General features: G+C 37.1%; 1 protein-coding gene across 19 annotated transcripts in view; it reads right to left on the bottom strand.

The window, feature by feature from the left end:
• The window catches only part of CCDC66 (coiled-coil domain containing 66), an 84598-nt gene that overhangs the window by 62134 nt on the left and 9818 nt on the right, over positions 1–12646 (bottom strand). For 18 of the 19 annotated variants that reach the window (XR_013162723.1, XR_013162724.1, XR_013162725.1 and 15 more), the window contains one exon: positions 9526–9973. Coding sequence is in view for 16 of the 19 variants with exons in the window: in XM_077128956.1 (XP_076985071.1) it covers positions 9526–9973 (448 nt within the window). In the remaining 3 variants the exon portion in view is untranslated. The remainder of the gene's footprint in view (positions 1–9525; positions 9974–12646) is intronic. The other variant, XM_077128965.1, reaches the window with a different exon arrangement.

Below are 12646 nucleotides of genomic sequence, written 5' to 3' on the forward strand. Positions count from 1 at the left end.
GCCTGCACCCCTCCCCCACAGGTTGCTTCCCAGAGGGGAAAGGAAAGAGACTTTACCAGCAGCAGGGGCTGAGCACAACTAAGCTTCAAGTGTGGAATTAATTCAGAAATTCTGACTACTAAAAATAGACCCCCAGCTCAGGTGAACCTGGCCAAAGCTGAGATTTCTGATTTTGCCCCAGCGCTAAGGGGGCAGGGCTGAAGGAAAAAAGAAAAAAAAAAAAAAGAAACAGGTTTTTGTGGCTATGTTTCTACAAAGACTTGACTGCTTTTGGATACAGAGGCAGGGCTTGTCAGGCTGCAACTGCCCCAGGCATAGGCGGAAACAAGCTCCTATGAGAGCTTGTCTGGAGCCCGTGCCTTCCCCAGGGGACAGGTGAGGCCCAATTCAGGTGGAATCCCTCTCTCAAGGAATTCAGACACCAGGGCTTGGTAATTTGAAGCCATTAAAACCAGCCTACAACCTCTCCTCTGTCTCCATCACACCCCCAGCAGGGAGAGTCTGCCAAAGTTAAAGGTACCACATCATCTTATGCTGGTGGGACCCACAGGCAGACAAGCACCACATACTGGTCAGGATAAGAAAAACAGAGTCCAGAGACTTCACAGGAAAGTCTTTCAATGTACTGGGTCTCAACCTCAGGGAAAACTGACGCAGGTGACTCTTTCCTCCTGACAGGAGGCCAGTTTGGTCTGGGAAAATCCAGCTGAGGTCTATAGTACCTAAGAGACCCTCCTAAGGATGGGGTGGGGGAATGCACCACACAGGCAGGGCAAGAAACAAGAAAACAAGAACTGAAAAATTCTCCTCTGTTAAACAAAACCTAAGCTAGTGGTCCAGAAAAAGTTGAACTGAATGTCAAAGAACAGACAGCAAATTCATCCAGCAAGAAAACCCTAGGTAAAAGAAGTGAAAACAATCTCCAGAATAAACTAATTAAGGTAAATTAAATGCCTAGATGCCAGCAAAAAATAACAAATCACATTAGGAAAATTGAAGATATGGCCCAGTCAAAGGATCAAACCAACAATTCAAATGAGATAAAGGAGCTGAAACAATTAATTCAGAATGTAAGAACAGACATGGAAAACCTCATCAAAAACCAAATCAATGAACTGAGGGAGGATATAAAGAAGGCAAGGAATGAACAAAAAGAAGAAATCAAAAGTCTAACCAAAAAATCACAGAACTTATGGGAATGAAAGGCACAGTAGAAGAGATAAAAAAAAAAAAAGCAATGTAAACCTACAACGTTAGATTTCAAGAGGCAGAAGATAGGATTACTGAACGGGAAGACAGAACATTTGAAATCTGACAAGCAAAAGAAAATACAGGGAAAAAAAATGGAAAAATATGAGCACGGACACAGGGAATTGAATGACAATATGAAGCGCATGAATATACATGTTGTGGGTGTCCCAGAAAGAGAAGAGAAGGGAAAAGGAGGAGAAAAACTAATGGAGGAAATTATCACTGAAAATTTCCCAACTCTTATGAGACTTAAAACTACAGATCCAAGACGTGCAGCATACCCCAAACAGAATAGATCCAAATAGACATATTCCAAGACACTTACTAATCAGAATGTCAGAGGTCAAAGAAAAAGAGAGAATCCTGAAGGCAGCAAGAGAAATGCAATCCATCACATACACGGGAAGCCCAATAAGATTATGCATAGATTTTCCAGCAGAAACCATGGAGGCAAGAAGATGGTGGGATGATATATTTAAATTACTAAAAGAGAAAAACTGCCAACCAAGAATTCTATATCCAGTATAACTGTCCTTCAAAAATGGGGGAGAAATTAAAACATTTTCAGACAAAAAATCACTGAGAGAATTTGTGACCAAGAGACCGGCTCTGCAAGAAATACTAAAGGGAGCACTAGAGACAGATACAAAAAGACAGAAGAGAGAGGTGTGGAGAAGACTGTAGAAAAGAAGACTATCAGTAAAGGTAAAAAGAAGAAAAATTAGATATGACATATAAAATCCAAAAGGCAAAATGGTAGAAGAAAGTACTGCCAGTACAGTAATAACACTGAATGTTAATGGATTAATCTCCCCAATCAAAAGACATAGACTGGCAGAATGGATTAAAAAAACAGGACCCATCTATATCCTGCGTACAGGAAACATATCTTAGACCCAAAGATAAACATAGGTTGAAAGTGAAAGGTTGGGAAAAGATATTCCATGCAAATAATCAGAAAAGGGCAGAAGCAGCTATACAAATTAGACTTCAAATGTAAAACCGTTAAAAGAGACAAAGAAGGACACTGTATTAATAAACGGAAAAATTCAACAAGAAGACATAAAAATCATAAATATTTATGCCCTGAGCCACAATACATCAAAATACATGAGGCAAACACTGAAAACACTGAAAAGAGAAATAGACACATCTACCATAATAGTTGGGGACTTGAATTCCCCACTCTCATCAATAGACAGAATATCTAAACAGAGGATCAATAAAGAAGCAGAGAATTTGAATAATACAATAAATGAGCTAGATTTAACAGACATTTATAGAACATTGCACCCCAGAACAGCAGGATACACTTTTTTCTCAAGTACTCATGGATCATTCTCAAGGACAGATCACATGCTGGGTCACAAAGCAAGTCTCAAAAAATTTAAAAAGAATGAAATCATACAAAACACTTTCTCAGATCATAAAGTAATGAAGTTGGCAATCAATAACAGAGTGCCAGAAAATTCAAAAATATGTGGAGGCTCAACAACACACTCTTAAACAACCAGTGGGTCAAGGAAGAAATTACAAGAGAAATCAGTAAATATCTTGAGGCAAATGGAAATGAAAATACAACACATCAAAACTTATGGGATGCAATACAGGCAGTGCTAAGAGGGAAATTTATTGCCCTAAAGCCTATATCAAAAAAGAAGAGCAAAAATCAAAGAATTAACTGTCCGCTTGGAAGAAGTAGAGAAAGAACAGCAAGCTAACCCAAAAGCAAGCAAAAGGAAAGCAATAACGAAGATTAGAGCAGAAATAAATGAAACTGAGAACATGAGAACAATTGAGAAAATCAACAAAAACAGAAGTTGGTTCTATGAGGAAATAAATATGATTGATGGACCCTTAGCAAGGTTGACAAAAAGAAGAAGAGAGAGGATGTATATAAATAAAATCAGAAATGGAAGAGGAGACATAATCACTGACCCATAGAAATAAAGGAAGTATGAGAGGATACTATGAACAACTTTATGCTAATACACTCGACAATGTAGGTGAAATGGACAACTCCCAGAAAGGCATGAACAACCAACACTGACTTGAGAAGAAACAGCGACCTCAACAAACCAATCACAAGTAAAGAAACAAAATCAGTCATTAAGAAGCGCCCCAAAAAGACAAAACCAGGACCAGATGACTTCACATGTGAATTCTACCGAATATTCAAGAAAGATTTAGTACCAGTCCTGCTCAAAACTCTTCAAAAAAAAAAAACTGAAGAGGAGGGAAAGCTACCTAACTCATTCCACGAAGCCAACATCACCCTCAAACCAAAGCCAGACAAAGATATTACAAAAAAAAACTACAGACCAATCTCTCTTATGAATATAGATGCAAAAATCCTCAACAAAATTCTTGCAAATCAAATCTAGCAGAACATTAAAAAAAATTATACATCATGACCAAGTAGGATTCATCCCATGTATGCAAGGATGGTTCAACATAAGAAAATCAATTAACGTAATACACCATATCAACAAATCAAAGCAGAAAAAACACAAGATCATCTCAACTGATGCAGAAAAGGCATTTGACAAAATTCAACATCCTTTCCTGTTGAAAACACTTCAAAGGATAAGAATAGAAGGGAACTTCCTCAACATAATAAAGGGAAAATATGAAAAACCCACAGCTAACATCAACCTCAATGAGGAAAACTGAAAACTTTCCCCTTAAGATCAGGAACAAGATAAGGATGTCCACTATCATCACTGTTATTCAACATTGTGTTGGAAGTTCTAGCCAGAGTAATTAGACAAGAAAAAGAAATACAAGGCATCAAAATTGTAAAAGAAATACAAGGCATCAAAATTGTAAAGAAAGAAGTAAAATTCTCACTGCTTGCCGATGATATTATACGTCAAAAACCCCAAAAAATTCACAGCAAAACTACTAGAGCTAATAAATGAGCACAGGTTACATATCAACCTCTTGTTGGTTGGCAAAGTGGCAGGTTACAAGATCAACACTGAAAAATTTGTAGTGTTTCTATACATTAGCAATGAACAATCTGAGGGGGAAATTATGAAAAAAATTCCATTTACAACTGCAGCCAAAAGAATGAAATATTTAGGAATAAATTGAACTAAAGAGACAAAAGACCTAAACAGAGAAAACTACAAGAAATTGTTAAAAGAAATGACAAAACACCTAAACAAATGGAAGGGCATACCATGTTCATGGATTTAAAGACTAAATATAGTTAAGATGTCAAGTCTACCTTAATTAATTTACAGATTCAATGCAATATCAATTAAAATCCCCAAAATTTACTTTCCAGAAATAGAAAAACCAATAACCAAATTAACTGGAAGGGCAGGGTGCCCCAAATAGCTAAAGTATCCTGAAAAAGAAAAATGAAGTTGAAGGTCTCACACTACCTGACTTTAAGGCGTATTATGAAGACGCTACAGTGGTCAAAACAGCATGGCACAGGCATAAAGATAGATATACTGACCAATGGAATCAAATAGAGTGTTCACATATAGACCCCTCTCATCTATGGACAATTAATCTTTAATAAGGCAGTCAAGCCAACTCACCTGGGACAGACAGTCTCTTCAATAAATGATGACTAGAGAACTGAGTGTCCACATGCAAAAAAATGAAAGAGGATCCATATCTCACAGTCTATACAAAAAATTAACTCAAAATGGATCAAAGACCTAAACATTAGATTTAAGACCATAAAACTGTTAGAAAAAAAAATGTGGGGAAATATCTTATAAATCTTATAATAGGAGGCAGTTTCCTAGACCTTACATCCAAAGCACAAGCTCTGAAGAAAGAAACGGGAACTCCTCAAAATTAAACACTTTTGTGCATCAAAGAACTTCGTCAAGAAAGTAAAAAAACAGCCTACACAATGGGAGACAATATTTGAAAACAATGCATCAAATAAAGGCCTAGTATCCAGAATATATAAAGAGATTGTTCAACTCAACAACAAAAAGACGGCCAACCCAATTACAAAATGGGCAAAAGACATGAACAGACACTTCTCAGAAGAGGAAATACAAATGGCCAAAAGGCACATGAAAAGATGCTCAACTTCCCTGGCTATTAGGGAAATGCAAATCAAAACTACAATGAGATATCAATTCACACCCACCATTATGGCCATTATCAATAAAACAGAAAACAAGTACTGGAGAGGATGTGGAGAAAGAAGCACATTTATCCACTGTTGGTGGGAATGTCAAATGGTACAACTGCTGCGGGAGGCAGTTTGGTGGTTCCTCAGGAAGTTAAGTATAGAATTGCCACATGACCTGGCAATACCATTGCTAGGTATCTACTCAGAGGACATGAGGGCAAGGACACAAACGGACATTTGCACACCAATGTTTATAGCAGCATTATTTACAATTGCAAAGAGATGGAAACAGCCAAAATGTCCATCAACAGACAAGTGGCTAAACAAACTATGGTATATACATGCGATGGAATATTATGCAGCTGTAATAAAGTTATGAAGTATGTAACCACATGGATGGACCTTAAGAACATTATGCCGAGTCAGATTAGCCAAAAACAAAAGGACAAATACTGTACGGTCTCACTGATATGAACTGACATTAGTGAATAAACTTGGAGAATTTCGTTGGTAACAGAGACCATCAGGAGATAGACACAGGGTAAGATATTGGGTAATTGGAGCTGAAGGGATACAGATTGTGCAACAGGACTGAATGTAAAAACTCAGAAATGGACAGCACAATACTACCTAACTGTAATACAATTATGTTAAAACCCTGAATGAAGCTGAATGTGAAAATGATAGAGGGTGGTAGGCTGGGGGCACAAATGAAATCAGAAAGAAAGATAGACAATAAAGATTGAGATGGTATAATCTAGGAATGTCTGGAGTGTATAATGATAGTGATTAAATGTACAGATTTAAAAAATGTTTTGGCATGAGGAAGAACAAAGGAATGTCATTACTGCAGGGTGCTGAAAATAAATGGTAAATAATATTTAAAAATTTCAACTTATGTGTGAGACTAAAGCAAAAAATGTTTATTTGGCACAAAATTTATATTTTGACTAGTGCATTTTCTAATACAACTTATGTAGACAGCTTAACTGAACATCATAAGTACATGGAACCTTGAGTAGGACAGGAGATTTTGTTGGTTTCTCTAGAGTGATGTCTCGATAAATCCCACAGTGATTTGAACAGTGAATAAAAAAGTACTTGCAAAGTCTCCTTTGGGGAATGCTGAGAACGGGGGAGAATTCAACTTCCCCAAGTTGAATTCTTGATATTCTCACAAGCAGTGTGGACAACCAAAGCTATAAGCTGAACCCCAGTCTTGGGGTTTGTTCGTATGAAACTGAACCCCACAAAGGATAGGTCAAGCCTACTTAAAATTAGCCCTAAGAGTCACCCCCAAGAGAACCTCTTTTGTTGCTCAGATGTGCCTTCTCTCTCCAGCCAACACAAGCAAACTCACCATCCTTCCCCTGTCTATGTGAGACATGACTCCCAGGGGTGTGGCCAGAAATCCTAGAATGAGCTAAGACTTAGCATCAAGGTATGAGAAAACCTTCTCGACCAAAAGGGGAAAGAGGGAAATGAGACAAAGTGTGAAGGGCTGAGAGATTCCAAACAGAGTGGAGAGGTTATCCTGGAGGTTATTCTTATGTATCAAGTAGATATCATCTTGTTATTCAAGATGTAATGGAGAGGCTGGAGGAAACTGCCTGAAAATGTAAAGCTGTGTTCCAGTAGCCATGTTTCTTGAGGATGATTGAATAATGACACAGCTGGCACAATGTGACTGTGTGATAGTGAAAACCTTGTGTCTGATGCTTCTTTTATCTTGTTTACCTTGTCAACAGATGAATAGAATATATGGAATAAAAATGAATAATAGGGGGAACAAATGTTAAAATAAATTTAGTTTGAAATGCTAGTGATCAATGAAAGGGAGGGGTAAGGAGTATGGTATGTATAAATTTTTTTTTCCGTTTTCATTTTATTCCTTTTTCTGAAAAGATGCAAATGTTCTAAGAAATGATCATGATGATGAATATGCAACTACGTGGTGATATTGTGAATTACTGATTATATATGGAGAATGGAATGATCAAATAGGAATGTTTGAGCTTGTCTGGTGGTGTTTTGGTATTTTTTAAAAAAAAAGCCCCAGAAAAAAAAAAAACACTAGGAAACTTCCTCAACATGATTAATGGCATATATGAAAAGGCCACAGCAAACATCCTACTAAATAGTTAAAGACTGAAAGCTTTACACCCAAGATCAAGAATAAGACAAGGAAGCCTGCTTTCACTACCACTAGTCAATAGTACTAGAAGTTTTAGACAGAGGAATTAGGCAAGAACAAGATACAAAAGGCATGTAAACCATGAACTCAGAAGTAAACTACCTCTATTTGCAGATGACCGTATATCTAGAAAATCCAAAGGAATCCACAAGAAAGTCACTAGAGCTAATAAATGAATTCAGGAAAGTTACAGAATACAATTTCAACACAAAAATCATTTTGTCTCTATAAGCTGGCAATGAACAATCTGAAGAGGAAATTAAGAAAACAATTCCATTTGTAATAGCAAATAAAACAAGAAGACATTTAGGAATAAAGGTGATCAAAGATGTCTAAGACTTGTACACTGAAAACTACAAACACTGCTGAAAGAAATTTAAAAAGACCTAAATTAATTGTAAGATATACTGTGGTCACAGATTAGAAGACAATATTGGTAAAGATGTCAATACTACCCAATTCACAGATTCAACACAAGCCCTATCAAAGTTCCAGAGGCCATTTTTCACAGAAATGGAAAAGCCTATCCTGAAATTTATATGGAATTGCAAGGAGCCCCAAACAGCCAAAACAATTCGGAAAAAGAATAAAATTGGAGGACTCACTCCTATTTCAAAATTTACTACAAAACTACAGTAAACAAAACTACATGGTACTGGCATAAAGACAGATAAATAAACCACTAAGATACAACTTATAGTTCAGAAATAAACTCATACATCCATGGCCAGCTGATTTCCGACAAAAGTGTCACATACATTAATTGGGAAAAGAATGTTCTCTTCAAAAAATGGTGCTGGGAGAACGGGATAGAAACATGCAAAGACATTAGACCCCAACCTCACAACATACAATAAAAATTAACTGAAAATCTATCAAGGAACTTACAATAAGAGCTAAGACCATAAAACCCTCAGAAGATAACATAGGGGCAACTCTGTATGAGCTGAAATTTGGCAATGAATTCTTACACATAACATCAAAAAGCACAAGCAACAAAAGAAACAGATAAACAGGACTTCACCAATATTAAAAACTTTTGTACATCAAAGGTTATGACTAAGAAAGTGAAAAGACAATCTACAGAATAGGAAAATACAGCTGCAAACCACTTATCTGGTAAGGGCTTAATATCCAGAATAAAGAACTCTTAACTCATCAACAAAAAGACAAACCACCCAATTTTAAAAGCAAGGCAAAGGAACTGAATGGCCATTTTCCCCAAGCAGATACACAAATGGCCAATAAGCATGTGAAACCATGCTCAACATCACTAGTCAATAACAAAAAGCAAATTAAAACTACAATAAGATACCACTTCATACTCATAACAACTATTATTTAAAAAACAAAACAGAAGCGTTGGAGAGAATGCAAAGAAACTGGAACTCTTCTGCACTGTTGGTAGAAATGTACAACAGTGCAGCCACTGTGGAACATAGTGTGGCAGTTAAATATAGAAACACCATATGAATCAGCAATGCCACTCCTAAGCATATACCCAAAGAAACTGAAAACAGGGACTCAACAGATGTTTGTATACCACTGTTCACAGCACCATTATTCACAATAGTCAAAAGGTGGAAACAACCTAAGTGTCTACCAAAAGATTGATGGATAAACAAAATGTGGCAAATACACCCAATGGAATATTATTCTGCCATGCTGTGACATGTTGCAACATGGATGAACCTTGAATATATTTTGATGATGAATGAAATAAGCAAGGCACAAAGAACAAATACTGTATGTTTCTGCTGTTACAAAATATCTAGAAATAGCGTAAGGTTACCCAGGGAATAGGAAATGGGGGAAGGGGAAAAGGAGAATTGTCACCTAGTGGGTATAGTGTTTAATTTGGGGGAAAAATTTAAAAAACAGACAATTAAATAAAATCTCATGAATTCAAAATTGAACATTTTCATATTGATAAAATTGATATTCACTGAGAAAAAACTGAGAAAAATCTTACCTGTTTCCTCCTTCTCTCCACTGTCAGCCAGGGAAATAGATCTATTTCCCTGGTTTACAGTCATCAAAATCTGTTGTAGTTGGTCTTGTGTTACATACACTAAGCTGCTCTTGGTATTTTCAACTGTGACAGGGTTTTCCCGAGATTTCTGTTTAGTTACCTCAGATGTATTTATGGTGTTTCTCATCTTCTGCACATTAGGGGATGCAGGTGAAATATTTTTTTGGATATATAGACAGTCTTTATCTGCACACTGCTTGCATAAATCCACAGTGGGTGAAAAAGTCATTCTATTTTTTTCACCTTTTATGAGTGGGGCTTCTGAGCCAATTCTCTTCTTTTGCAAAAGTATTTCATTCCTGACACAAGTGTTCTGCGTTGATTTTAGAATTTGTCCAGTCTGTTTTGTTCTCAGAGGACATTTTACAATCTTGGTCTTCTTTCCCATCTATAAAAATACCAGAAGTTTATTTTTTTATAACAACCCATGAAAAAATCAACAATTATCTTTACTTATTATATAATGATTTCTCACATAAGTTATTCTAAATTTTTTTGCCTTTCACTAAGATAGAGGACATATCCATAAGAAACTAATACTTAACCTTTCCAAATCTTCACTCAAAAGTTTTATCAACAACTATAAATTATTCTTTTATTTCAGGATAATGAATATAGAATAACTTTTATCCTAATTGTTATAGAACATCTCCATTCTACGCCAGCTAAGACTATGACGTCATTAGATCATATCACCTAATTACAAGCCTCTGTAGACCCCTAGATTACTAGCCCTTATTCCTCGAATATCCTACATGAAGCCATCATTCATCTCAAACATAAATCATTTTAATTATTGGTGCTTTCACTTCTATACAGATCATTCTTCCAATGTTCTGGCTGCTCATTTTCTTGAACTCTGCTCCTATATACTTTTCTCCATGCTACCGCAGTTACTCATTTCCATAGTGATATCTTATCCTGAATTTTTTAACCACCCATAACTGCGGCTCCTCCATGATCTCAATTTCAAGCACCTCACAATGACCACCACCTCCTATTTTTTCCAGTTCATTACTTCTCAAATCTCAATTCCAACAATCCTTTAACTCTGCTGTGATCTATAATCTCTTGATCCTACCATGTTCCTCTTGTCCTCACTTCACTCCTTACCCAGCTTAAATTTCATATCAACCAAAACAGTCTCCTCTATTCTCAAATCCTTTGTTCTATTCTCTGTCATTCAGGTTTGGCAAAATCCCAACCCTGGTAAAATCCAATGCATCACCAACTCAATTCATGACCAAGAACATCAAATGGGTATTTAATGCTACTGGGATTTAATTTCCATTTACTCTCTCTTTTAATAACTATTTCATATTTTCTTTTCCCTAAACCTCTAATTACTTATCTATCCTTATTCTCAGCTAAAGAACTTGTTTACTATCTCACCGAAAAAATTTATGGAGTGCATATTCAGAAGAAATCTTAAACAAGATGCCACCTGAATCTATCCATTTCCACCATCTGGACCCATACAGCCCGCCCTTCTGTTATTCATACACATTCCCATGAACCTTTCTCATTTTCAGGTATGTCTTTCCAGCAATTCTTTGCTTTCTCCTGATGCATCAATTTTTCCTTCTCTGCTAAATCACACCTCTCTGTATACAAACACGCCATTATTTTACCATCTTAATTCTTGATTCCACTTTTTACTTTCATCTCCTATAAGGCCATTCCAGTTAGGCTTTTACCTACAACACTCCATCAAAACTGCTCTTGCTAAAGGTCACTTGCTAAATCCAGTGACTAGCTGTCAAATTCTCATCTTGCTTAACCTATCAGCTACTTCTGACATAGCTGTTGAAACATTTCTTTTTGAAATAGTTTCTTTATTTTGCTTCCAGTATTCTACAATCCTCCTTCTCCTTGCTGGCTCTGCTTTTCCTATACCTCTTAAAGTTGGAGTGCCCAAGGCTCAATCCCAGGTTCTCTTCTCTAAATTCCCTCATTCACTTGGTTATTTCATCTACTCTAATATTATCCAATGCTGATAACCCAAAACTCAAATTTCCAGGATGGACCTAACTTGTGGTCCTAATTCAGGCTCCACCTGACTATTCAACAGTTCCATCTGGGTTTCTAATAGATATTCAAAATTTGACATGCCCAAAACTGAACTCCTGATCTCCTTTCCATTCCTAAGTAACGACTTCTTCTTATAGTCTTCCCATTTCAGTTACTCATGCAGGAAATTTTGGAGTTATCCCTCACTCCTTCTCTTATTTCCCACACTTAATTCATCACCAAATCCTGTGTAGCTCCACCTTCAAAATATATTCTGGCCTGATCAAGATGGTGGAGTAAAACACTTCAAGGCTCTGTCCCCTCACAGAAGCTTTGATAAATCAGCAAGAACCAGCAGAAACATCTTTCTCAGGGCTCAAGAAAACTTTAGGACTACAGTAAAAGGGCGATCAACAAATCAATAAAAAGATTTCTTAAAACAATAGAATTTCCTGGAGCCCTGGCTGACCCTCTGCCCTGTGCCCCACCCCCACCTCTCCAATCACATGCCTGCGATCTCAGTGCAAATCCCTGGATCATACACATGGTGGCAGCATGCATATCTGGTCCAATCTGTCTTTGAAGTGGACTCAGGCATTCACTGTCCCAGAATTTGCCCTGCCTGATGACAGAAGTTCAGACAGCTCTCCTTCACAATACTATAGGAGAAGAGAAGTCTAGTTGTGTTGCCTGGGGCAAGCGATTACTGGCTGTAGGACATACAACACAGTGCCCAGGTTCATGTGGAAACTTTCTTAGGGAAGAAGGGCCATTTGTATCCATGTAACTGGGGGAATTCCTAGAGCCACACACATAGCCAAGATAAGACACATACACAGAATGAATCAGGGAAGCCCCTATGCTTTGGCCAGTACCTATTCCCTAAACCTAGGATATGGATAAGCTAAGGAGGGTGTTCACCTAAGTCAATCTGCAAAGACTAGCAAAGGAGTGCTCTATCTCCCTTCATTTTTTTTTTGTTGTTGTTGCTGTTGTTAGCCCCTGGAATTCAAGGAAAGCTCTGACTTAACACTAGCTTGTTACCACCTTG

The sequence above is a fragment of the Tamandua tetradactyla genome, chromosome 15, assembly GCF_023851605.1.
Source record: "Tamandua tetradactyla isolate mTamTet1 chromosome 15, mTamTet1.pri, whole genome shotgun sequence".
NCBI classification, from domain to species: Eukaryota; Metazoa; Chordata; class Mammalia; order Pilosa; family Myrmecophagidae; genus Tamandua; species Tamandua tetradactyla.